General features: G+C 48.5%; 3 protein-coding genes and 1 long non-coding RNA gene across 6 annotated transcripts in view; 3 read left to right on the forward strand and 1 right to left on the reverse strand.

Annotated features, from left to right (window-relative positions):
• Positions 1-27067, reverse strand: part of LOC134491916 (zinc finger protein 91-like) — a 485354-nt gene that overhangs the window by 290330 nt on the left and 167957 nt on the right. The window lies entirely within an intron of this gene.
• Positions 24143-25323, forward strand: LOC134492046 (uncharacterized). The gene is made up of 2 exons (XR_010067382.1): positions 24143-24326; positions 25285-25323. It is a non-coding gene; the product is annotated as an uncharacterized LOC134492046 (long non-coding RNA).
• Positions 25634-26684, forward strand: LOC134492012 (zinc finger protein 723-like). The gene has a single exon (XM_063296137.1). It carries the CDS (start codon positions 26004-26006, stop codon positions 26580-26582), a length of 579 nt encoding a protein of 192 aa, XP_063152207.1. The 5' UTR covers positions 25634-26003; the 3' UTR covers positions 26583-26684.
• On the forward strand, positions 25644-25943 carry LOC134492024 (zinc finger protein 722-like). The gene has a single exon (XM_063296152.1). The coding sequence runs from the start codon at positions 25644-25646 to the stop codon at positions 25941-25943; it is 300 nt and encodes a 99-aa protein (XP_063152222.1).

Consider the following 27067-nt stretch of genomic DNA (forward strand, 5'->3'; position numbering starts at 1 on the left):
TCATGTGGCCAGCATGACTCACGGAACGCCGTTACCTTCCCGCCGAAGCGGTACCTATTGATCTACTCACATTTGCATGTTTTCGAACTGCTAGGTGAGCAGGAGCTGGGACTAGCAACGGGCGCTCACCCCGCCGCGCGGTTTCGGACCGCCGACCTTCCGATCAGCAGCTCAGCGGTTTAACCCGCAGCTGGTAATTACCTGTCAGGAAAGAGATCTTAAGATTTACATTGGAAAAGCTCCATGATGTGTTACCTGGTTTGTGGTTGTGCTAGAAAAGGTACATTCCATGCCTGAAGTCCTTAGGATGGGAATTGCTGGAAAATGTGCAGAAAAGGACTGCCAAAACAGCTAAGGATCTAGAGTAGCTTCCCTGGAAAACTGGGACTTTTTAGCTTTAAGTGAAAACAGGTAAGGGAAAACATGAGAGAAAAATATAAAACCATGGTCTAGAAAATAGGGATAGAGAGAAGTTTTTCTTCCTTTCTCACTGTTATAACTCAGAGTCATCCTCTGTGCTCAGATGAAGGGAGATAAAAGGAAGTACTTCTTTCCTCAAGACTGTGGATCGGATGCCCTGAGATGTGGTGAGGAACACCACCGTGGGGAGTCTTGCAATGGGACTGGCGATACACGGAGGACTGGCCTCTCAGCGGTCATCAGGTCGGATGACGGTAGGACCGTAAACTTCCTTTTAGGGCATACTATTGAAACAGGAGTTGCTAGGGAGTCAAAGTGGAGGAGGACAACTGTCCTCCTGTATGTGCTTGTGGGCTTCCTGAATGCCTCTGGTTTGCCCCTGTGGGACACACAAGGGTGGGACAGGACAGTTATTGGCCTCATCCGGTAGAGCGCTTACATTCTTAAATAAGGAAGAAATGCACAGAGCTGGCAAAGCTCTAAGGTGCCTGTAGTAAGTAGAATGGAAGCAGCTTCTTAATACCACAACTCTGGTGGCTGTTTAAACTGAAATTCACTCCAGATGATACTGGAGCGTTTTTGGTCCAGAGACATACCGATTCTAGACCAGGACTTCTAGAACCTGTTTTAAATGGGGAGGTGCTCTCCTGGAAGAATCAGGTTCATGATTTAAAGATGCCTCGGTGTTGCTGGGTACAGACTGATAGATCACAATGATTTTTCAGAATTTCTTTACTTCTCTGTGCACAATATTTTAGACAGTGAAATATATCTTGGCTTGCACACTGTTTAAATGTATATAACTTTCAGTACTGGTTGATTCATGGTTGTGGTTCATAGTTGGATGTTGGAATAATACGTGTGTTAAAGTAATATTCGAGGGCAACCACACTGCTATGCGAGCGATCCTATATACCCCACCGGAAGAGTCAAATGTGTTTTATCTATAGATGAAAGTGATCCCAAGGATGAGCATTTTTCTCAAGTTTTACTGTCAGGCTTCTTAGTTTTCATTGCAAATCAGAAAGAATAATCTAAAAGGTCCCAGCAATCAATACTACATAAACAAAAACTAACCCCAGCTAATTTCCATTTGCTTAAGCTTTTATCTGGCAGCCTCCTTCTCCAGCCTGAAGCAACAGGAGACCTACAGTCAGTGGTTACCGTGGTCCATACAAGCCCACGGTCCCGCCTCTCACCTGCAGCCTGACTCCGTCCCTGTGGATGAAAGGGGCTTGGTGCAGAGTTCAGAGGGGGCCGTGGGCTCTGAGTCGGGAGCCCTACTCTCATACTGGACTGAGGAATGCGCCCTAAACCACCGAGACGCTCAGAGAACAAGCTAGGGCTAGAGTCATCAAGCTCCTGTCTGTGCCCTGGAAACCGCAAATCATAAAATAAAAGGGTGGGTAGCACGACAAGGGACTATTAAAGTGCTTTATTTATTATTGTGAGACCAGAGGAAATTTAGATTCACTCTGCAGCTGGCGCAGGGAGCCAAGTATGGGTTACTTCACCCATTACAGCCCTGGTGTAAGGAAGGCACTCGTATTGCTCTCCAGGCATACGGTAAGTCCCTGCGGTCTTTATAGCAACTTATAGCAGAGCAATATTATTATAACTGATCGTCTAAAAGCAGGAATTTTGTAATCTGTAAAGCTTTCCTTGAATCGGCCACCTTGGATGCAACGATCATGTACTGATGGCGGAGAATTCGCAGGAGGCACCAGCCAAGAATGAGGCATGCGGAAAATTGGGTGATGGTTGCACAGTGAGCTAGACTGAGGGAGAGAGAAACAGACAATTCCCAATTTGGTTAAAACTTGTGGTTTTAAAAAAAACGAATAGAAAATAACTTTATCACCATTACACATCCCGACCTTTTGAAGGAGGACTGTGCGTTGTTGAGGGACAGAATTTTAAAACCTGTCACATCCTATAGCCGGAGGCATTGGTTTGTGGGTGCCGTGGGTGTCACAGTACCACGGTGGCAGCTGCACCTGAATGATTAATGCCCTGCCCCTTTTTCCACGCAGTGACATTGCATGCACATAAGAAAGGGACAGGACTTTGACGGCCGGGTCGGGGCTGCCACGGCTGACCTTCTTTTAACCTCATCTGTGGATCGCCCCAAATACAGCTGTTGGTTTCCACATTTCCTCTCAGCCTCATTTCAAACTTCGGTTTTCCGCTGTCGATTCTGTAGAACCTCTCATCTTTTCTGTTTCTACATCCAGGGAAATGGTGTAGTCACTCTCCACGAGGTTTCTGGACCGGGTTCGTGGGAGACCTCTTCCAGATTAGTGTGCGTCAGACTCCAGCCTTACCTCTTTGACCGGTTCATACACGGTGAGATGCATTCAGTATTTCCCTCTCAGAATTCATGGGCCTCACCGCCTGGATTGACGTTTTCCATGCATACGAAAAAGCTAAGCAAACGCAGTTGATACCTTTTTACCAGGCCATTTTCTCTTCTCACCTGGATGTGCTAAAATTGCATTTTAGGTTTTCTTTTTATTTTTGGAACAGTCGGGGAAGACTGTAGTAATATATCAAATGTACAAAGTGCCAAATCAGATGTCCAATCGCAAGGGACATCCTCAGCGGGGGGCAGGAATGCTGCTATTCAGGATTCCTGCCAGTCAGTAGGAGTATTACCTTCCGACCCAGCCCCGAGTTCTCCCTGTTCCCCTCCGCACCTATTTTTTCTTTCGGACAGAAATCCAACCATTTGCACGTATTCATCATATTCAGTTGTAAGTGGGTTTTGGGGTGGGATTGAGACGGTTTGCCCCCTCGGTTGCTTGTTATTATTGCATATTGGCAGATGCCAGGCTGTCCTTCCTCCTCTCCCCTAAAAAGCCTCATGTTGTTGCATTTCTCTTGGCACGCACTACCTGGGATCACTTTTAGAGGTAGCAAAAGGCCGTCGCTGAACCAAAGGTCTAATGTGTTCTCGGGGGCTTCTTGACTCTCCCCACATGTACCTGAACTGAAAAACGATCTTACATGTAGCTTTCGGCTCCATTCCTTGAATCATCAGTCAAGCACGTTGCAAATACAGGTAGTCCTCCCTTACTGACTGCTTATTCAGTGACCATTCAAAGTTACAACAGCACTGACAAAGCAGATCTGCACCCAGTCCTCGTACTTCGGGCCATCGCAGCGTCCCCACAGTGATGTGACTGTGAATCGGACCCCTGGCACCCAGCATGCATTCGTGCGGGTTGCTGCGTCCCGCAGTCCCGCGATCACCATTGGTGACCTTCACAGCCAGCTTCCCCCAAGCAAAGTCACTAGGGAAGCTGGCAGGAAGTCGCAAGTCTCGGTCACATGACGTCGCACTTAATGACTGTGGGTGATTTACTTCATGAGCGCAGCCAGAACTGATGTCATAACTCGGGCGCAGCCATGTGGTATTTCACTTTACGACTGTGTGGCTTAGCAGTGGAGTTTCTGGTCCCAACTGTCGTCAGTAAGTGAGGACTACCTGTAGTACAATACTAGCAAGAGGTACTAACAAGGTTGCTAGTACTATTCTATGAAAAAGGAGTCATGTTTAAATACTTTTAAAAATGTGTTGCAAATAGGAAAACTGCTATAACTCAGTTCCTGAGTACGACCACGCATGAGCAATGCCGACTCCCATTTTCTGCAGCTGCATGCCCCTCCCTTGGGGGCCACCTTGCCAGGCAATCGGGTGACGATGCCGCAGCCATCCAGGATGGAGAAGGCCTGGTTGTCATGTGCTGCCTACCTCCAAATAATGCTCAGACACTGGTTCTGTGGAACAGGCTCTGATTTATTCACAGTGTAGGTACAGTATAGGAAAAAAGCTGAGAGTGACAGGAGCGCGCCGGTGCGGGGTTTAAATACCCCGCGCCGGTCAGCGCCCCCTCACTCGTGGTTACGTCACCCCCCTTTGTTCAACACGTTGACCTGCCGGTGGGTGAGAGGTTGCGAGGCCCCGCTGGCGTTCCGGGATCGCCCATCATCGGTTTCTCTATTCCTCCGGTGATTGCTGTCAGCTGGGCGATCTCCGTTGCATTAGCGCTAATAGCTTGGGTGTGCCTCGCGATCCGTTTAGCCATTGTTTCTTGTCCTTCAGTCGTTGTGAGTTGATGGCTACTTATCTTGAGCCCCTTCCCCTGTTTCCTTGCTATTGTCATGTGTGCCATTGCGCTGATGACTTCAGCTCAACGGCACTCATGACACTGGTCCAGCCGACCCCCTCGCCTGGAGGCGAACCCCAGAACTGCAACCAGCATTCCCAAAGGCAGGCGCATCAGCAATAGAACAGGTAAAGGCGTCACAGCACCCGTCCGTCTCTCACAACTGTTCTTCCTGAGCACCCTGAGCTGAGATTCCCATCTGGAGATATGCAAACTTACGTGTTTTGAGCCCAGCGCACATCAGTTGCTACCCAGTTTGGTATGTCCCTTTTTGCCCTTGAAGTCACCACACAAGCAGTTTGCCCCACTACAGATGTTGGCTTCTTACTGCTCTCTCTGGTTCTCAGACGAGGAATGATGCAGGCAGTGGCAAGGAAATCAGAGGAAACCACAAATGCAAGGAGAGAGAATGCAGGAACATTGGACCCAGGAGTTATTTATGCAAAAGAATCAGTAAAAGTTCCGGCTGATGGTGCTCTTGTTTGCCAGAAGAACTGCCAGAGTGGGACCTGCTGATCCTTTCGGCTGATCGTTTCTGCCTCTGAGCTGTACTTTCACTGCCTCCTCCAGCCTATGCAAAGTTTTTATTTCAGTGAAAAAATTCACCCAACTCCAATGGAATCAAGCACAAGGGGGAAAAGCCTTCAAAATAACCTTCCTTCTTTCCGTCCTTCCTCTTTATACCCACTTTCTTGCTTAGGGACTACCCTAAAACAGGGAGCTTTAAATGAACTTTATCCAAGTCACATGGCTCATCGGGGAATGCGGGGAAGCCAGGCCTGATTCTGTTTTCTGACCAAAAACGGTCCATACGAAATTGCTTTCTGCACAGACCGAAGAGAAAATTGCTTGCGTGTAACTGATAAAAAAGGAACTGCGATCTTACACACATGCCCCGTAACATGGGCGGGACATTTTAGAGTAAGCATAAATAGGAATATGTTATTAGGATAAACATGTATTCAGAGTAAACCACAATGAACCTTCTTCTTTCTAAGAGACAAGATCAAGCCCCTTATGGTAACCAGGTTTTTCAGGATTGTGCCCATTGTCGAAAGTACGTCTCTGTCATGTTCACCATTCCAATGTGGTTGTACATCGTTGTTGTACATTGTTCATGCGTTCCTGGCTGGGAGGGTGCTGCTGATAAACCTTGCACGGAGAGCTGTGTCGGGCTGTGCCAGGGAGGTCAAGGTCTTTTTGCCCGTTGATCAGCAGAGCTCGTTAGGAGCACCTGGGAATGTGGGATGGTTATGAATGCAGGGGGAGGGTGGGACGCTGTTTGAAGTGGGGCTATTTAGTTTGACTTTAGGTGCGCTTTTCCCATTCTCAGCTTTCTTTCTGTTCGCACTCTATTCTAAATAAATCAGAACCTAAACTTTGATTTGGAGTCTGAGCATTTTATTTGGGTGAGGCAATCATCACAGTCTCTGAGAATTAAACCTAGTTCTGTTGCCAGCGAATGAAGGTCTTTCTGCTGCACCACTGTGTTGTAGAAATGAAGACTAGGACGCTCGGGTCTTCATTCAGGAAAAGAGTTTAATATGCGCATAGGTTCAGACAAGCTCATGCTTCAAATTCTGAACCCCGAAGGTTCGGGGTCCTACTTCTTTTATACCCCCTCCTTAATGATTATACAGCCTAGACTAAGTGTCAACTTCGAGATATATGATACAACTTTAAAAGCAAGCTGGGTGAGAAAAGCCTGGAGGGAGCTGGAGAGCTTCCCTCCGTCCCTTATCTTTGCTCAATTAGCTGCTACAGAATACACAAACATTCCTGTTTCTTATCTGCCCTTTCGGCTCTTCCCCACATTCCACACTTGCAACAGATAGCTTACTTGCAATAGACAATTGCCTGATGAAAGGGCTTAGTTCTCTGTCGTTTCCTTGACCTTCCACCTCAAAGCCACTTTGTACCTAGGATAATTTTCAACCCTGTCAGCTTCTCTCAACCGTTCAGACCGTGGGGATTCCACAGGTCCTGAGACAAGGCCCAGAACGTGAGAGACTTCGAGGTAAAACTCTGTAAAACTTGCTTTAATTTCCTCCGTAGCTCTCTAGTGACTCAGGGAGGTAAAGCCCACTAAGACTGAACTTGAAGACTTCCCCAGCTGCCTTTGCTCAAAGTAACCAACCCAGGAAATAGAAACAAGAAGGGTTCCCACGGGAAAGTAAAAGCAAATACGTCGGAATTGCAGTCCACAGATTCAACAAAGTGGGTAAAACCTTTTATAGTCCTCAAAACTCACTTTGTTTAAAAAAAAAAATAGCAAAAAGACATTATGAATATTATAGACATAAAGGAGAACGATTCTTGTTGGCAGATTGCTGGGAAAGCCTTTAGCCCAGGAGAGATCAGAAAAGTCACACACACCAGGCATATCTATAAAAATAATTTATTTACAGAAAGCAAAACATATTTAAAGGACGTGGCTCTCATTGAGAGCAACCTAGCTCTACATGTCTGCACAGAAGAGAAAGAGGAACTGAAACAAGTCTGGGCAGGTTCCTCCCCCAGGTGCAATAATTAACATTCGAAAAGGGGGCAGTTGAATTCAACCTCTGCACCCAAAATGGCGGCCAAAATGATTAGATACAATAGCACCTTAATCTGTTAGTAGGAAAACCATTAACACTCCCCTTTTTATACTATAGATTAAGATGCAAAACAATCTTCTCTGACAACTCTGTATGTCTTTTCATTCACATTATTTTACCATTATCTCCCTTTGGTTTAACAGAAAGCTACCATTCTTCTTCCTGTGTTTTTCCAAACCTAGGTTGTTATAATTCCAAGGCTTTTTAATGTGAAATGGCTTTTCATGCAGGCTTCAAAATCAAGCCTTTGTTTTTCTGTTGATGTGAATAGCAGCAAATCATCAACATAAATGCACAGATACATACAGCCTTGTTTGTCCTTCTTCATATATACACAGGGATCTGCTTTTCCTTTTTCAAAACCAAAATTCTGCAGTTTTTCATCTACTTTTTGGTTCCAGGATCTAGCAGCTTGTTTTAACCCATAGATTGACTTCTGCAGTTCACAGACTAGATTCTCCCCTTTTTCATAGCCAGGGGGTTGCTGCATGTATAATCTGTGGTCTAAATCACCATAGAGAAATGCAGTTTGAATGTCATAGTGGTCAACTGACATTCCTTTCAGTGCAGCAACTTTTAACAGTAATCTAATTGATTCACCTTTAGTAAGTAAAGGTAAAGGTTTCCCTTGACGTAAAGTCCAGTCGTGTCTGACTCTAGGGGGCAGTGCTCATCTCCGTTTCTAAGCCTTAGAGCCGGTGTTGTCCGTAGACACTTCCGGGTCATGTGGCCAGCATGACGACACGGAACGCCGTTACCTTCGCGCCGAAGCGGTACCTATTGATCTACTCACATTTGCATGTTTTCGAACTGCTAGGTGAGCAGGAGCTGGGACTAGCAACGGGCGCTCACCCCGCCACACGATTTTGAACCGCTGACCTTCCGATCGGCAGCTCAGCGGTTTAACCCGCAGCGCCACCGCGTCCTTTAGTAACTGGTGCAAAAGTCTTGTCAAAGTCTAAATCTTTGAGTGAACCCTTTTGCAACTAACCTTGCTTTATATTTTTGGATTTTGCTATTAGCATCCCTTTTTAGTTTGAAAACCCACCTACAACCCAGACAGCGTTCATTGGGAGGTAAATTTACCAGTTTCCATGTTTTATTTTCTTTCAAGGATGCTAATTCCTGTTGCATGGCAGAATGCCAATTTTGTGCAATCTCAGGTGGTAAAGCATTCACTTGTTCTAAAGACTCAGGTTCTGTGAATATGTGAAAAGCCTTTACTGTTTCAGCCTGAAAACGTGATGGAGGAACAGCTTTATTACTTCTCTGAGATCTGTGAGGTAATACAGGGCTTAAATTTTGACTCCTATCATTTTCCTGCTTCAGCAAAGGATCGTTACCTTGTCATGGTGCTGGAGCTTCGGCACCTCAATGACACCATGAGCTAAACCGTGAAGGGCCACCCAAGACGGGAAGGTCATGACAGAGAGGTCAGACTAAATGCGATCCCTGGGGAAGGTCATGGCAACCCACCCCAGTATTCTTGCCGTGAAAACTAAATGGATCAGTACAACCAGAGATATGTCGGTATACCATCGGAAGATGAGACCCCCAGGTCGGAAGATGGTCAAAATGCTACTGGGGAGGAACAGAGGATGAGTTCAACTAGCCCCAGACGTGATGACGCAGCTAGCTCAAAGCCGAAAGGACGGCTAGCAGCCGACGGTGCTGGTGGTGAACAGCGAATCCGATGTTCTAAGGATCAACACACCATCGGAACCTGGAATGTAAGATCTATGAGCCAGGGCAAATTGGATGTGGTTATTGGTGAGATGTCAAGATTAAAGATAGACATTTTGGGCATCAGCGAACTGAAATGGACTGGAATGGGCCACTTCATATCAAATGACCACCAGATCTACTACTGTGGACAAGAGGACCACAGAAGAAATGGAGTAGCCTTCGTAATTAATAGTAAAGTGGCTAAAGCAGTGCTTGGATACAATCCAAAAAACAATAGAATGATCTCAATTCGAATTCAGGGCAAGCCATCTAACATCACAGTGATCCAAATATACGCCCCAACCACAGATGCTGAAGAAGCTGAAGTAGAACAGTTCTAGGAGGATCTGCAGCACCTACTGGACAACACACCTAAAAGAGATGTTATTTTCATCACGGGAGACTGGAATGCTAAGGTGGGCAGTCAAATGACACCTGGAATTACAGGTAAGCATGGCCTGGGAGAACAAAATGAAGCAGGACATAGGCTGATAGAATTTTGCCAAGACAACTCACTCTGCATAACAAACACTCTCTTCCAGCAACCTAAGAGACGGCTGTATAAGTGGACTTCATCAGATGGACAACACCGAAATCAGATTGACTACATCCTTTGCAGCCAAAGGTGACAGACATCTGTACAGTCGGTAGAAACAAGACCTGGAGCTGACTGTAGTTCCAATCACGAACTTCTTCTTGCACAATTTAGGATCAGACTAAAGAGATTAGGGAAGACCCACAGATCAGCTAGATATGAGCTCACTAATATTCCTAAGGAATATGCAGTGGAGGTGAAGAATAGATTTAAGGGACTGGACTTAGTAGATAGGGTCCCGGAAGAACTCTGGACAGAAGTTGGCAGCATTGTTCAGGAGGCGGCAACAAAATACATCCCAAAGAAAGAGAAAACCAAGAAGGCAAAATGGCTGTCTGCTGAGACACTAGAAGTAGCCCAAGAAAGAAGGAAAGCAAAAGGAAACAGTGATAGGGGGAGATATGCCCAATTAAATGCAAAATTCCAGAGGTTAGCCAGAAGAGATAAGGAATTATTTTTAAACAAGCAATGCGCGGAAGTGGAAGAAGACAATAGAATAGGAAGGACAAGAGACCTCTTCCAGAAAATTAGAAACATTGGAGGTAAATTCCAGGCCAAAATGGGTATGATCAAAAACAAAGATGGCAAGGACCTAACGGAAGAAGAAGAGATCAAGAAAAGGTGGCAAGAATATACAGAAGACCTGTATAGGAAGGATAACAATATCGGGGATAGCTTTGACGGTGTGGTCAGTGAGCTAGAGCCAGACATCCTGAAGAGTGAGGTTGAGTGGGCCTTAAGAAGCATTGCTAATAACAAGGCAGCAGGAGGCGACGGCATCCCAGCTGAACTGTTCAAAATCTTGCGAGATGATGCTGTCAAGGTAATGCATGCTATATGCCAGCAAATCTGGAAAACACAGGAATGGCCATCAGATTGGAAAAAATCAACTTACATCCCCATACCAAAAAAGGGAAACACTAAAGAATGTTCAAACTATCGAACAGTGGCACTCATTTCACATGCCAGTAAGGTAATGCTCAAGGTCCTGCAAGGTAGACTTCAGCAATTCATGGAGTGAGAATTGCCAGATGTACAAGCTGGGTTTAGAAAAGGCAGAGGAACTAGGGACCAAATTGCCAATATCCGCTGGATAATGGAAAAAGCCAGGGAGTTTCAGAAAAACATCTATTTCTGTTTTATTGACTATTCTAAAGCCTTTGACTGTGTGGACCATAACAAATTGTGGCAAGTTCTTAGCGGTATGGGGATACCAAGTCATCTTGTATGCCTCCTGAAGAATCTGTATAACGACCAAGTAGCAACAGTAAGAACAGACCACGGAACAACAGACTGGTTTAAGATTGGGAAAGGAGTACGGCAGGGCTGTATACTCTCACCCTACCTATTCAACTTGTACGCAGAACACATCATGCGACATGCTGGGCTTGAGGAATCCAAGGCTGGAGTTAAAATCTCTGGAAGAAACATTAACAATCTCAGATATGCAGATGATACCACTTTGATGGCTGAAAGCGAAGAGGAACTGAGGAGCCTTATGATGAAGGTGAAAGAAGAAAGTGCAAAAGCTGGCTTGCAGCTAAACCTCAAAAAAACCAAGATTATGGCAACCAGCTTGATTGATAACTGGCAAATAGAGGGAGAAAATGTAGAAGCAGTGAAAGACTTTGTATTCCTAGGTGCAAAGATTACTGCAGATGCTGACTGCAGTCAGGAAATCAGAAGACGCTTAATCCTTGGGAGAAGAGCAATGACCAATCTCGATAAAATAGTTAAGAGCAGAGACATCACACTGACAACAAAGGTCCGCATAGTTAAAGCAATGGTGTTCCCCGTAGTAACATATGGCTGCGAGAGCTGGACCATAAGGAAGGCTGAGCGAAAGAAGATCGATGCTTTTGAACTGTGGTGCTGGAGGAAAATTCTGAGAGTGCCTTGGACTGCCAGAAGATCCAACCAGTCCATCCTCCAGGAAATAAAGCCAGACTGCTCACTGGAGGGAATGATATTCAAGGCCAAAATGAAATACTTTGGCCACACAATGAGAAGACAGGACACCCTGGAGAAGATGCTGATGCTGGGGAGAGTGGAGGGCAAAAGGAAGAGGGGCCGACCAAGGGCAAGGTGGATGGATGATATTCTAGAGGTGACGGACTCGTCCCTGGGGGAGCTGGGGGTGTCAACGACCGACAGAAAGCTCTGGCGTGGGCTGGTCCATGGAGTCACAAAGAGTCAGAAGCGGCTGAATGAATAAACAACAACAATTCCACTTCATCAGATGGATCCTGCACAATGTTTTTAAAAACTGAAAGGTTAAAAAATGTATTTGTTGACTTTAATGTTCCCATGATTTTCGATAAAACAATGCTTATTTACCAACCATGAAATCCCACTATTCTTTGTAAATCAGATTCACTATTTTGGCAGTATCTTATTCTGGCCATCAAATACGTGGAGCAAATCTAGATTTGGAGAGAATTCAATCTTTGCTTTAATTTTTAATGATGTTGCCTTAAAGGTCTTGCAAACATCTGAAACTCCATTGCTTCCTATAATTCTTTAGTTTTCTCCTTCACAGTATTTCTCTTTGGCAGTGTTCATACAAGCACTAGGCTCTGGGCTGATCAACCATGGTTTCCCAAGGAGGGGCTGATTTTGCTGAATGGTTGATCCAGTGCTGGCACAGACACCTGGGCCGAAAGAGGTGCCCTTTTCTTGCGTGGCGTTGAAGCCCCCCAGAAGAGGAAGGGATGGCCTAGGGGCTGTCTTCCAGCTGATGGATTGCTGGGAGCGATGGTTAGTGGCCTCCCCCCACAAGGAGCCTTTGGGGCTCTCTCCACCCTCGTCCCAGACTGAGGCTCTTGGTTTTGCAAAAAAAAAGAAAGGGTAAAAGCTTTGAGGGCAGAGAGGCTGTTTGGAGCAATCTCTGCTCAGTCCCCCTCTCTCCATAGCCTGCTTTTCCCCCACAAGAGTGCTTTCCTCCCGCTCCCATCATCCTGGCCCCCTGGCAGAATGCATCTCTTCTCCCACCTCTTGCAAAGTTGCCTGCTCCTCCTGGCTGAGGAATTCTGGGAACTGAAGTCCATGCATTGAAGTTGCCAAGGCTGAGAAACACTGAGCTGAGGGGAAAAGGCCAAGCCAAGATAATGGAACAAGAATGAATAACCTATTAAATTTACAGGATGATGGGAATGGAAGCAATGAGTTCCACTGAAGCCCACTATTTCTTGCTCTGAACTTGCTCTGAACTGTCATCTATGGGCTGGGTTGGCAGAAGAAACTTAAGCCGTAAACCATGGTTTACAAAGACTGTTCAGGCTGCTGGTCCCTCTTCTTCAAGTGGTGTTTGGATCAGCTCGCGTCCTTGATGGGTTCCAAATTCACCCGGGAATCAGTTTCAACCCCGTCATTTCGAGGGCGGTGAAATGCTGTAAATGCCAGGTTGGGAGCCAGCTCGCGAAATAGCTACCGACTAGCACGGACTTTAGCTTTACTGTGGGAACCACAGCCTGGGTCTCATTTTTTCCCCATAAAGGGAAACACTTGAGTCGAAGTCGGTCTGTCAAGGACCATCTAGAAACACTCTGTATTCACCACATGTGTAGAAAAGGAAACCTCTGGAAACTGAAAAACTTTAAGCCAGGACAGTATCCAAAGCCTGGAAGAAAAGATGGTTTCCCTTCGTGGGAAGTCATTTTGGCTCTGAATGATCCACAACTGCCTAAAGAAATACTGCGGGGCCCTGAAAACGACCCAAATCCTCCCAGAAATAGCTGAGAGGGGCCCCAGAAGAGCACAGGAGGTCTGACAACAGAGGAAATTATTCATTCTGGTTCTGTGGCACTAGAAAAAAAGAGAAACTGGGTGCCTTGAGGAGCAAACGCAGCCTGCGGCTCAGAGATTTCACAGCCTGTCTGGGAAATGGCTTCCTGCTCCTAATCTGGGAACATTGCAAATATTAACTCTCCAAAAGAGTTTTCCTTCTTGCACAAACCAACACTTCTGAGGGCTTTTTGCCCTCGTGGGTCTTCTCCAAGGGAAGCTGGACCCAGATGAAAAAGGCAGCTTTAGTGGGGAGCCGCCAACGCTCCGGGCGGGGGAAAGATGGTGGCTGTGACACGGGGAGGCTAAAATCCCCCCCAGAGAGAATAAGTATTTCAAGAAAAGGGCCTTGAAGGGGGAAAAGGACTCCAAAAATGCAGTTGCAAGCGTTTTACCTCAGAAATTTCACAAGGAGGGGAAAAGGGGGATTTGCCGAAAGGGAATCAAGTTGGAAAGAGAAAATGGCAGCCAAGCTTTGGGGGTTCATTGAATGGATGGGAGGAGAAACATCCTACACAGGAAGAATGAAATATGGAATTAAAGTGCCCCTCAAAAATTAGAGGGGAAGCATCTCTTGAGGATCAAAGCCAGTCTCAAACTGAAATAATGAAGGAGCAGAAAAACTCTGAATAATTTATTAAATGTGTATGCTACTGTCAGGGCCAGCCTCGCTTCACAATAAGACACAGACTCACTTAATGGATATTAAGGATTTCTGGTTTATTGGAATGATAGCTGACAGAACGAAAAACGGGAACGGGGTAGGTAGTGTGGGGGTGCCCCTTTTATACCCTCCTGTATTGCCCCGGGCTTCCCCACCCCTCAATGCCCCGATCCCTCTTGATGGGACCCTTGATGGCTGCTTGGGCGTTTTCCCCGGTGTCCTCTTTGTCTCCCTGCAACGGTTGTGTCCTCCGGGGCACCATGTGCTCCTTATCTTCACTCCTCTGACGTCTCTCCTTTCAGTTGTTTATGGGATCATGGGTGTGGGTGTCTTTGGGTGCTTGTGTTAATCCCTGGTTTGATTATCTTCTTCCCCCTTTTCCTTAATGATCATGATCCACGTTGTGAGGCTCTTTGTGCCTTGCAACGAGGTCATGACATGCTGCCCCCCCAAAGATGTTCTATGGTGCTGGTTTCTCCGGGTATGCCTCATGGAACTGTCTTGTTAGTTGTCTAGCCATGACGTGTCGTGCCTGGACCCACTCTGGGTGTGAGAAATGTTTCCATCTCACGAGGTATTGTAGTGTTCCTCTTTGCTTTCTTGAGTCCAGTATTTCTTTTACTTCAAAATGTTGTTGGTTGTCTATCATTATGGGTGGGGGTGGAGGTTCTTCCGTATGCCATTTGGATGTGCTCGTTGGCTTCAGTAGTGCACAATGAAACACTGGGTGGACCCGTCTCAAATTGTAAGGCAGTTCCAGTTTGAAAGTAACTGGGTTGATTACCTGTATGATTTTAAAAGGTCCAATGAATTTCGGTGCCAATTTCTTCGAGGGTTGCGAGGTCTTTATGAACTTAGTGGAGAGGTAGACCCTATCTCCCACTTTGTAGTTCGGTGCCTCCGCCCTGTGGTTGTCCGCATATTTTTTGTACGTTGTTTGTGCGTCTGCTAGGGCCGTTTGGATGATTGGCCAGGTTGTTGCCAGCTGTGCCGCCCAATCGTCTGGTGAGCAGGGCAGGGTTTCAGGTTGCGGCAATTCTGGTATCGGTACAAAGTCCCTTCCATAGACCACCTTAAAAGGGGTGTGGCCAGTGCTCTGGTGTACCGCGTTATTATAGGCCACCTCTGCAAAAGGTAGTAGGTCTACCCAGTTGTCCTGTTGATAATTTATGAATGCCCTCAGGAACTGTTCAAGTGTTGAGTTTAGGATCTCTGTGGATCCGTCCGTGTTTGGATGCCACGCAGTGGACAGTGCTTGCTTGGTTCCGATTAGTTTTAAAAATTCCCGCCAAAACTTTGACGTGAATTGTGTGCCTCTGTCGGTCACCAACCTGTAGGGGGCGCCGTGGATCCTGTATATGTGTGTTAGGAATAAACGTGCCAGCTGTTGTGCGGAGGGGATAGTCGCGCACGGGATGAAGTGTGCTTGTTTCGAGAAATAGTCTTTTACCACCCATATCACAGTTTTTCTTTGGCTGGGTGGGAGGTCCACAATGAAATCCATGGAAATTTCTTCCCATGGCCGGGAGGGGCTGGCTACCGCCTGTAGCAGCCCGTGGGGTTTCCCTCCTTTACGTTTGGTGGTGGCACATATGGGGCAGTTGCCTACGTAGTCTTTTACGTCCTTTCTGAGGTTTGGCCACCAAAATTGCCTCCTCGTTAGGTGGAGGGTTTTTACAAACCCAAAATGCCCTGCAGATTTGTCATCGTGCGCTCTGTGTAAGATTTCCCCCCGCAGTGATTCGGGCACGTACAAGGCTTTCTCTTTCCAGGCGATGTTGTCTTTGAAAGATACATGTTGTTGGTTATTCTGCAACCATGTATCTTGCTGTAGTGCTTGTGTGAGTCTTTGTTGCCAGTTCGGTGAAATTGAGCGTCGGCTCTGATCGCTCCCCGCCGTTCGTGCTGGCGTGCGCTGATTCCTTGTCTGGCTCCGCGTGACAGCTGGGCAGCCGAGCTGTTTCTCGGTCCATACTGTTCCTACGATGTCGGAGGCTTGCGTGTCGTCCTGTGGCCGTCGGGAAAGGGCGTCTGCCAAGAAGTTTTTCTTGCCCGGTATGAATTTCAGCGTGAAATTGAACCGGCTGAAAAACTGAGCCCATCGCACCTGCTTCGGGCTGAGTCATTTTGGTGTGCTGAGTGCCTCCAGGTTCTTGTGGTCCGTCCAGACCTCGAAGGGGCAGGAGGCCCCCTCCAGCAGGTGTCGCCACATTTCCAAGGCTGTCTTCACTGCAAACGCCTCCTTTTCCCATACGTGCCATCTCCGCTCCGTTTCGGAGAATTTGCGGGAAAGGTAGGCGCAGGGCTTTAGGTGGTTGTCGGAGTCCTTTTGGAGCAGGATGGCTCCGATGGAAAAGTCGGAGGCATCTGCCTGCACCACAAAAGGCTTGGTGGGGTCGGGGTGTTGTAACACTGGCTCAGCTGTGAAGAGGGTTTTCAGTCTCTCGAAAGCCGTTTGACAGTCAGCTGTCCAATTCAGTAGCGCCCCCGGGTTCCTCGATTTGCGCGTGTCCCCCAAGCCCTTAGTCTTTAGCAGGTTAGTTAGGGGCAAAATAGTCTCTGCCAGCCTGGGCGTGAACCCCCTGTAGAAATTAGTGAATCCCAGGAGGCTTTGCAGCTGTCTCCTCGTGCGTGGGCGTTCCCACGCCAGGATGGCTTGGACCTTGCTGGGGTCCATTTCTATCCCTTTAGCAGAAATCCTATACCCTAGGTAGTCAATTTGTTTTTTGTGAAACTCGCACTTGGAGAGCTTTACAAACAGCTCTGCCTTGCGAAGTTTCTTGAGCACGTCCTTTACCAAGCGTTCGTGCTCACGTTCTGTTTCTGTGTAGATCAATACATCATCCAGGTAAACCAAAACCCCCTTAAAAAGGTGGTCACGCAGGACCTCATTAATTAACTGCATGAATACCCCCGGTGCTCCTGCCAATCCGAATGGGAGTACTTTATATTGAAACGCCCCCAATGGGCAATTGAAAGCAGTCTTCCACTCATCCCCCTCCCGTATCCGTATGCGGTAGTAGGCTTCCCTTATGTCCAGTTTGGAGAATACCTTACCCTTTACCAGGTGGGACAAAATGTCCTTTATTAAGGGTAAGGGGTATTTATTTGAAATGCTTGCTGCGTTTAATCCGCGGTAGTCTGTACAGAGCCGCAATGACCCGTCCTTTTTCTCGTGAAAGAGGACTGGCGCTCCCACTGGAGAGTTTGCTGGCTCGATAAAACCTCTCGCCAGATTTTTGTCTATGAAGTCCCTTAATGCAGCTAGCTCTCGCTGGGTCATAGCATATATTTTTGGTTTGGGTAGGGGTACCCCCGGGACCAGTTCAATGGTGCAGTCCGTCTTTCTGTGGGGGGGGAGTTTGTCCGCCTCTTTCTCACCGAAAACGTCGGCGAAATCCCCGTATTTGGTTGGCAGTCCCTCTGGCAGTGCTGTCTCTCTGTGTTCCGCAGTCGTCGTCGCCCCCCCCATGGCTGCTCGGGGAACCCTGTTCCCTGAAGGTGCTTGGTAACGCCCATCAGCAAACTTAATCTCTCTGGTTCTCCAGTTGATGACTGGGTTTTGCTGCACGAGCCATGGGATCCCCAGTATGAGTCGGGGTTGCCCCACCGGTGCCACGATGAAAGCCAATTTTTCCTCGTGGCTGCTGAGCCGTAGCGCGGTTTCTCCGGTGTATTGGGTGACCAGGCCCCCTCCCGCTGCAGATCCATCGAGCTGCGAGAACACCAGGTGGTGCTGAAGTGGATAGCAGCGGAGGTCGAGTGCGGCTGCCAGGTCAGGGTGCATGAGGCTTTTGGAGCAACCCGAATCAATGAGTGCCCAGACCTTTTCGGTTTTATTTCGATGGGTGAGGGTGACACGGACGTAGAGGGTGGGGCATTCCTCACTCACCCCTTTGTCGAAGCGCCTGTCAGTGTCCTCCACCTGTCCTTCGGCGCCCCTTAGGCCAGGTGGTTGTCGTTTCCCGCCGCCTCATCGGGGTTGCTTTCCTCCTCCTCTGAACTGTAGGGGCCGTGTCTGCGTCGGTACTCCCCCTTTGCTGCTGGTCGCTTTCTTGGCGCTGGGGTTGGTGCTGTTTGTGCCCTCCTTGGGCTCTCTCTGGGCGTCGTTTTGGGGCATGCGGCTGCTTTGTGATCTTCCCTGCCGCACGTGAAACATTGCCCTTTAGCGAAGCGTCTGTCCCGTTCCTCCTTCCAGGGTTGGGGTCTCGCCCTCACCTGCCTTGCGCTGGTGCGTGGGGGTCTCGCTGTCTCCATCTGTTGCGTTTCCCTCCTTGCGTGGAGGAACGTGTCGTGAGCGTTCTCCGCTTCCGCTGCCAGCTGGATCCACCCCGTGAGGGAGCTGGGGTTGTCGCGGCCAAGTGCCCACCGGAGGACGTTTAAGTTGAGTCCGTGTTTGAACTTCTCAATCAGTGTCGATTGAGACCAAGTGTCCACTTTTCCGGCTAGGGCTTGGAACTCCATGGCATACTCAGCCACGGAGCGCGGGCTTTGTCTAAGTGTCTCTAGCGCCCTTTTTGCCTTTTCTTGCTCCAGGGGGTCCCTGAAGTGCCTTTCTAGTGCCTGCAGGAATTCAGTGCTGTCCTGCAGCGCCCGGGCGCCTGATTGGCACAATTGGACGTACCAATCGGCGGCCCGCCCTTTTAATTTTATGGCCAGGGCATTGATTTTTCCCCGCTCAGTTCTGAAGCAGGGACCCCATTCTTCGAGGTAGTACCTCGCGTTAGTCAAAAAAAAGGAAAGTTTCGAGGGGTCCCCATCGAACGTTATGCCAAAGTCTTTGGCGGGTGTCCTGGTCTGGCTCCTGGCCCCCTCTGCATCGTGCCTCGGGCTCTGCGGGAGCTGCTGCGGGTCGGGGTGTCTCCGGTTCTCTTGCGGCATTGGTGCCTCTCTCTGGGTCTCCTCGCAAGGTCGTCGTCCCGTCGCTCGGGGGGGAGGGCGGGGTGTTCTCCCTCGGTCGGGCTCCTGGATCCAGGCTCCGCCGTCGCCGTCGCCGCCCACCGGGTCGTCCCTCCGCCTCTCAGCCTGGCGCATCTCCCGTCGTGGGGTGGGCTCCTGGGGCCGGACGCCGCCACCGCCGAGGTTGTCCCGCCGTCTCACGTCCGGGCGCGCCTCCGCTCGTGGGGTGGCCTCCTGGGGTCGGGTCCCGCCGTGGTCGCCGCCGTCCGCTGGGTCTCCACCCCGTCTCGCCTCCCGGTGCGCCTCCGGTCGTCGGTTGGGCTCCTTGGGTCGGGTTCCGCCGTCACCGCCGCCCTGCTCGCCCTGCCGCCTTTCGTCCGGGGGTGCCTCTGCGCCACCTCCGTCGCAGAGTCCCTGCGCCGCCGTCAGCTGTTGGAGCATCTGCCGCACCGCCTGCATCCCTTCCTCCAACGCGTCGAGCCTCTCCGCCATCCCCGGCTTCCCGCCGAGGTTTTCGCCGCTCCGCTCGCCCTCGCCGTTGGCCGTGGTAGAGGACGGATCGTCCCTCGTTCCCGCCGCGGTGCCAGGCGCGCCCTCGCCTTCGAGCGCCCAAGGTGGCGGTTCGTCTCGCGCTTCCTCCGGGGTTGCCTGCGGGCTTGGAGAGGGTCCCCTCGTCTCGCCCCCGGTGCCTCGCGGGCTCCGGGGCGCCGGGGTGGGTCCCTCCCCCGCTGCTTCCCCCCAGCTGGGTCCCATACTTACCGGGGCGTTGCATCGCCCGGACCTCAGCTGCATCCCGCCCTGCGAGAGCGGGGCTTCATCGCCGGGCGCCAAAGGGTTGCGCCTCCTCGGTTCCTGGTTCTCCATGCCTGGCTGGGTCCCTCACAAACTTGTTGGATAGGTACCAGGTGGAAAAAAATTTTTTTTGGGGTTCCCGTTTTTATGTCAGGGCCAGCCTCGCTTCGCAATAAGATACAGACTCACTTAATGGATATTAAGGATTTCTGGTTTATTGGAATGATAGCTGACAGAACGAAAAACGGGAACGGGGTAGGTAGTGTGGGGGTGCCCCTTTTATACCCTCCTGTATTGCCCCGGGCTTCCCCACCCCTCAATGCCCCGATCCCTCTTGATGGGACCCTTGATGGCTGCTTGGGCGTTTTCCCCGGTGTCCTCTTTGTCTCCCTGCAACGGTTGTGTCCTCCGGGGCACCATGTGCTCCTTATCTTCACTCCTCTGACGTCTCTCCTTTCAGTTGTTTATGGGATCATGGGTGTGGGTGTCTTTGGGTGCTTGTGTTAATCCCTGGTTTGATTATCTTCTTCCCCCTTTTCCTTAATGATCATGATCCACGTTGTGAGGCTCTTTGTGCCTTGCAACGAGGTCATGACAGCTACTCAACTCCCATGACTCTGGTTGGCGTATATAATTTATGATTAATAATGGTAACAATCACTTGTTAATGGAGTGGAAGAAGAGAAACTGCGAGAAGGAACACGTGAGATTTCGCGGACGTTGGAGCCGCCGAGAAGGCAGGAGGGTCAAAGAAAGGAGGAAAAGAGGCGGCGGCGGAAGAGAGTCGTTCAACAGGTCCTTTGCGGGCCATTTTCCTCCATCAGGAAAACCTTATTAGTGCCATTGAGGTTATTTATACTCCACCTCAGGGTGGGTCAGAGGCTGCCTCGCTGGCCTGAGGCGCAGGAGGAGCAGAATTGCCGGACACAAACACAAATCAAATTGTATTTTGGTCGGAGATGGAAAGGAAAGGAAAGGAAAGGAAAGGAAAGGAAAGGAAAGGAAAGGAAAAGGCTTTCGGGGCAAGGAGGAAGCGGCCGCCTGGCGCCGACGGTCGCCCAAGGCCGTTTCTTTTTGGCCATTTCCTGAGGAAAGGTCCTGGGAAGAAACGGAGCGGTGCGAAGAGCGAGGGTGCAGGAAGGGGCGGCAAAGCCGGATGCCCTGGAGGCGCCGCCATCTTCCTCAGCCGCTCGAGGCGCGGACGTGCACGAACACCGCGGGGTCTCCAAGATGGGGAAGGAAGGGCTGGGAGCTGCCTCCCTCCAGAGGGGATGCCGGGAGCGACGCTTCAGGGGGTCCCTGAGTGGGTCCTCTCAGCCTAAGCTGTCATCGTCAGCTGCCATCGAGTCGTTTACGACTCATGGCGTCCCCACGTGTAACAGAAGGAAACGCTGTTCGGTCTCGCGCCAAGTGCCCGGCTGTTCCAGGGTTGGCATCCATTGTTGCGGTGGTTGTATCAGCCCATCACATTGAAGGGCTTCCTCTTTTCCGCTGGAAGGGGAGAAAAGGGGAGGGAAGGGAGCCAAAGTGCTCAGCCAGGGTCAGTCTCCTGAGTCCTGGGGGGAAGGGGAAGAGTCCAGGGTCCCATGCTCCTCGGCTGCCGCTTTCCATGCACGTGCCAGGCAGGGGGGAACGAAGAGCCCCGGACTGCCCTTATTGGCCAGAAGGGAAAAGTCCAGGGTCGCCAGGAAGAAGGAGGGGACTTGGGGGACCTGCACCCCATTTCCTGCAAAAGGTCTCTGCCTGTGGGGAGAGGAGGTTTTGCGCTGCAAAGCTCAGTCAAGTTGTGCAGATTCTGCAGGAAGAGCAGTGCGGCTGGATCTGTGTGGCTGCATTCCCACAACACTGTGGATTTGGGTTCCTTGATCGACCTTCATTCTGAAGACCCCGCATTTCTTCCCCAGAACTACCTCCCTAATGCAGTCCCCGTCTTTTGTTCACAAACAGGTGCCCATTTAGAACAACCTGACTTTTGGCCCGTGTGTGTGTTAGATTACAATTTCAATCTGTCATTCTCTAATTCTGCAAGTGTGGTCTTTAGGTCACAGATAGACAGCCTAGAAGCCTCTTGTGTCTCCTTGTTTGGAGACCAAAAAAAAAAATCTCACAAGCAAAGGCTGAATGGCCTGGGAGACTTGTCCAGGACCTCTTCTTGCCGTTCAGGTACCGTGAATGAAAAGACTGGTGAAGATCTAGGCATTCATTGGCCTCATTTAGAGCTGGATTAGAGAATAGAGAGAAGATGGATGGACAGTGCTCAGCAGGTGCAGAAGCTGGAAAAAGCCCTCTGGCGCCTCATTCTGGGAGCTGTGGGGAGAACTGGGCAAAAGTTGGGCAGAAGTTCCCAGAGGATGAAGCCATCAGTTCGGAAATACTATGCTGGGAGTTCAGGAACGCCCTCTACCAGGGGGTCGAGGGGCCCCGAGAGATTTGCAGCCGCCTTCACCACCTTTGCCATCAATGGCTCCAGCCAGAAAGATGCACCAAGGCTCAGATGGTGGACCTGCTGCTCCCGGAGCGGTTCCTGGCCGTCCTGCCACCGGAGATGAAGCGCTGGATTCGGGACTGTGGAGCAGAGACCACCTCCCAGGCGGTGGCCCTGGCTGAAGGCTTCCTGCTGAGCCAGGCAGAGGAGGAGCAGGAAGATGTGCAGGTGTGAGAATTTAATCTTGGCAGCCCTAAAGAGGAGTTTAATATAATAATACCTCTGAACTAATGAATGTCTGTAACATAGTTTTCTGGGATTGATAATGAGAGGAGATGGTTAACTCAGTGTGGGCCGTGTGGTCCTCCAGGGGTCCATGTCTGGGAGGGCCAGATAAGCAGTGAGATGGGAAGGTCCTTTTTTTCCAGCTAACAGGAACTCTGAGGCTGGTCACAGGGGTAAGTGAGGCTCACATGTGGCCCCTGAACAAAAAAAGGTTGAGAACCCCTGGATTAACGTCCTTGGCAAATGGTTTCCTTGTTCCTTTCGGAGAGGCAGTTCCTCCATCCTCACCAGTGGGCATGGGGCACAGTGCTGTTTACAGCAGAGTAGATGCTCCTTTATTTCTTCCTTTGCTTTTCCTGGCACATCCGGTCCAGAGGCCCTTCCTGGAGCCCATCATCGAGCATCCTGAGGGAAGGAGGAATTCATCAGGTTGGTCACAGAAACTCATTTTCAGAGGGATGTCCCAGGCAGATACCTTACCAGGCAAGGGAAGGTCCTTCCAAATGGTGAGAAGTTTCGTAAAGTAATTCCTGCTATCTGTTCTTCTCTGGGTGATTTTGTTTATAACATGTCTACATATTGCATGCTTTATGCTTTTAAAAATCTACTCACAACACTTTTGTTCCCATATAGAGAATAGGAGGGTACCGTTGCTATTCATAGGACCATCTTTTTCTGGTGGAGCTGAAAGAGCTTCTGAAGCTCAAGTTCAGGGAGGCCAAGAAACAGAGAGACAATGCAGGGAACATTTGGAGGCCTCCTGTTTTAATCTGGAGTTGAATGTATAATACTACTGCTCCTCAGTGTGCACAAACAGCGATTGTTAAAATTGGAGCCACCTTTTCCTTGATTTAGAAGATTTCCCATTGTGCTGGAATGCTCAAAACAGCTTAATTAATCAAATGGAACAATTATCATTTTTAAAGTATTTCAAAGCCTTGAAGAGAAATTAAAGCATATCAGATTTTAAAATCAATTTAAATAGATTTTGCCAGGTAGAAATCTTTCACTTCGATTGGTAGAAATCTTTAAACTGGCATATTATGTTGTAAAAAGAAGAAAACAGTTCTTAATAGGCTATACAAGAATGTAACAGAAGTGCCATATGGAAACATTGCTAAATAATAGTAGTGCCTAAAGAGCTTGTAATCAAAGCACTTGAGAGTTCCAAAGGTAATTTGAATCAGTCAGCCTCTTAGCCTCCCTCCAGCCAATGGCTCAAACCATGAGCACCTTCCCTGGAATCTGAGGAAAAACCAACTGGCTGCATGCCATCTGCATATGGATGGCATGCCACCGAAATCCCTGGATGGGGTTTCCCGGCACTCTCCTTAAGGTGTTAAGTGGGCAGGACTGGTCCTTCAAGCGACACCAAAGGCCATTGGCTAACATAGACACACTTCCTTCTGTTACCATAAGAAAGAATTGGAGCCATTGATAGGTGGTCTGCCAATTGACCCAGAAGGATATTGCAACTGCTTTCGCTGAATGGCACTGTAAGTCCCATAGTACCGGGCAAGTTGATAAGACTTTTTGCAAAAGTTTCATCCATCAAAGGCTGTGGGCTTTGCTGATTGTCTCACATAGAATTCTGAGTCTTGTAGAAAATGCCCATTTTACAATCTTTGCTTTGGAGATTTATGAACATTATCTATCTATCTATCTATCTATCTATCTATCTATCTATCTATCTATCTATCATCTATCTATCTATCACATTTTATCACCGCCCGTCTCCCCCACCTGGGGGGACTCTGGGTGGTTTACAATAAAACATAAAAATAACTTGCAAATCATTCCTAGGCCCCTCTCTTAATGGGTAAACCATTTTTTCTCTTTTAGGGTCTTGTATCTTTTGAGGAGGTGGTTGTGTCTTTCTCTGAGGAGGAGGGGGCTCAGCTGAATATCGATCAAAAGGCTCTGCATAGGGAGGTCATGCTGGAGAATTCCAGGAATGTGGAATCTCTGGGTAAGGGACCCTGCTCTGCCCTCAGATACTTAGAGCATTTCATAGCGTGTTTCGCCCAATGGGAAAGGCCTGGGGCTCGGCTCAGGGAGCCACGTGTAGGAGTTGGTCGCTGGAGAACCCACTGGCAAAAGGGCTTGCTTTTGCCAGCTTGCTTTTGCCAGTTTTGCGCAAAGGGCCTTCTTGGCACAAAGGGGCAGCCTGGACACACCTTATCAGCAGCAGGAGCAAGAAGATGGCAAGGTCAGCTGGGGCGGCGGAGCGCAGGGTGGCAGGGGCAACTGCGGCTGGGACTGGGCTGGGGCGGCTGGGGCTTCCCAGGGCATGGCAACAGCCCCAGAGCCATGCAGTTCTGGGGCTGCTTGCTGCCCCGCAAGGCGGGGTGCAGGGCGGCCAAAAGGGAAGGGATGGGTGGGGAGATAGGCAGGTGGGGGGAGTTGGAAGCAGTCCCTTACCTTACTGAGGCTCGGGGCTGGGAGGGGCCAAGCGCAGAATGGCTTGGATTGGGGTGGGTCCTCGGCTAACAGCCGGTGAAATTCACTTAACGACAGCAAGGGGAATTGCCTGGATTGCCACCACTAAGGGATGTGGTCACATGACATCTCACTTTATGACCGCATCACTTAGTGACAGAAATGCCAGTCCCAATTGTGATCGTAAGTTGAGGACCACCTGTTGTTGGAAATGATGGTTAGCAAATTAAATATAGTTAGCTGTCCATTCCCATTGTCTTTCTGGGCACTCCTAAATAATTTTTTAAACCTTCTTTCTTCTGATTGTTCATCACTTTCATCTTGATTCCTTCTGCGATTTGATTGGAATCCATGGGGAAAATAATTTCTTGTTGGTCTGGAAGTTTGTACGAATTTCATCATAGCCTTCACATTCACTTCCTACAGTTACAACGTAAACTCTTTTTCCTAGCCTTGAAACAATTTCTACTCCGTTTTTTTTCTCGAAGGAATAAATGGGTATAAGAATGAAAATGACAAGCAAGTATTACAGACAATCAAGTGTGAAGAAGGAAAAAGGATAATCGTAGGTCAAATGGAAGCAATAAGGCAAGAAGGAAACACATCAAACTATGGAAGGAAGAAAAGCTCCATTTTTCAATTTGTTGCGGTTCAAGATGTCGATGTTCAACAAGGACACAAAGGAAAAAGAAGAAAATGCTTATGGAAAAATGTGAACATTTTCCAAGATAATATAGATTTAAAGAAACATTACAGAACTCACACTAAAGGGCAACCATTTCAGTGCAGGGAGGATGAAAAAAGTTGCAATCCAACTTTCAAACTTTCTTTACGTGAGAGAGTAAAGATGGGAGAGAAACCATATACATGCGTGGAATGTGGAAAAAGCTTCAGCAAAAGCAGTTCCCTTGTTTCCCATAAAAAGATCCACACAGGGGAGAAGCCATATAAATGCTTGGAGTGTAGAAAGACTTTCCGTGATAACGGATCCCTTACTAATCATAAAAGGATCCACACAGGAGAGAAACCATATAAATGCTTGGAATGTGGAAAGAGCTTCCGCGAAAATGGGACCCTTACTACTCATAGAAGAATCCACTCAGGAGAGAAACCGTATCATTGTGAGGAATGTGGGAAAATATTCTGAAAAAGGAGTTTCCTTGCTTCCCATAAAAGGATCCACACGGGGGAGAAACCATATAAATGTATGGAGTGTGGAAAGAGTTTCAGCAATAGCAGTTCCCTTGCTTTACATAAAAGGATCCACACGGGGGAGAAGCCATATAAATGTGTGGTATGTGGGAAGAACTTCCGTGAAAAGGTCTCTCTTCATATTCATAAAAGGATCCACACAGGGGAGAAACCATATAAATGCTTGGAGTGTGGAAAGACTTTCCGTGATAACGGATCCCTTACTAATCATAAAAGGATCCACACAGGAGAGAAACCATATAAATGCTTGGAGTGTGGAAAGACTTTCCGTGATAACGGATCCCTTACTAATCATAAAAGGATCCACACAGGAGAGAAACCATATAAATGCTTGGAATGTGGAAAAAGCTTCCGTGAAAATGGGACCCTTACTTCCCACAAAAGGATTCACACGGAGAAACCATATGCATGTCCTGAGTGTGGAAAGAGCTTCACGTGGATCGGCCAGCTCACTTCTCATAAAAGTGTTCATACAGGGGAGAGACCCTATCAATGCACAGAGTGCGGGAAGAGCTTCAGCAGTAGCAGTTACTTTACTTCCCATAAAAAGATTCATTCTGGTGAGAATCCCTAAAAATATGAGATGGTTCCATCCAGCAGTATCCTACTTCCTGAAGTAGAAAAGGTACTTTTTCTGAATCCTAAATCCAATTAAAATCTGACCTTTGCTAAAGCTTGACAGGAACTGTTCGAAGATTTGATATGCTGAGGGGAAAAAAACGGTTCATACTTCTTTCTTTTTTTAATGGTGAGTTGATTTTTGAAATTTTTATCATTTTAAGATGCTGACCCTGGGCTATCAATAATGGGAAATCTTTTGGCTTAAGGTTTAAGTTTAAGGTGTTTGCAGTGTCCACCTTTGCTTCAAACATGGGAATTGCAATTTTAGGGATCTCAAATTCTTGGCCATGCCTAGTTATGAACACTGTCTTTAATCTTATGTGTTATTACGGCTTTGCACATGAGTTCCATTCTCCCTCGTTTACTTAATCTTTCAGCTTGGCCTTAGCGCAAGAAGGGATGAATCTAAGTGCAGTTTGCAAATCACTGGGAGGAGCT

The sequence above is a fragment of the Candoia aspera genome, chromosome 2 (assembly GCF_035149785.1).
Source record: "Candoia aspera isolate rCanAsp1 chromosome 2, rCanAsp1.hap2, whole genome shotgun sequence".
Lineage (NCBI taxonomy): Eukaryota > Metazoa > Chordata > Lepidosauria > Squamata > Boidae > Candoia > Candoia aspera.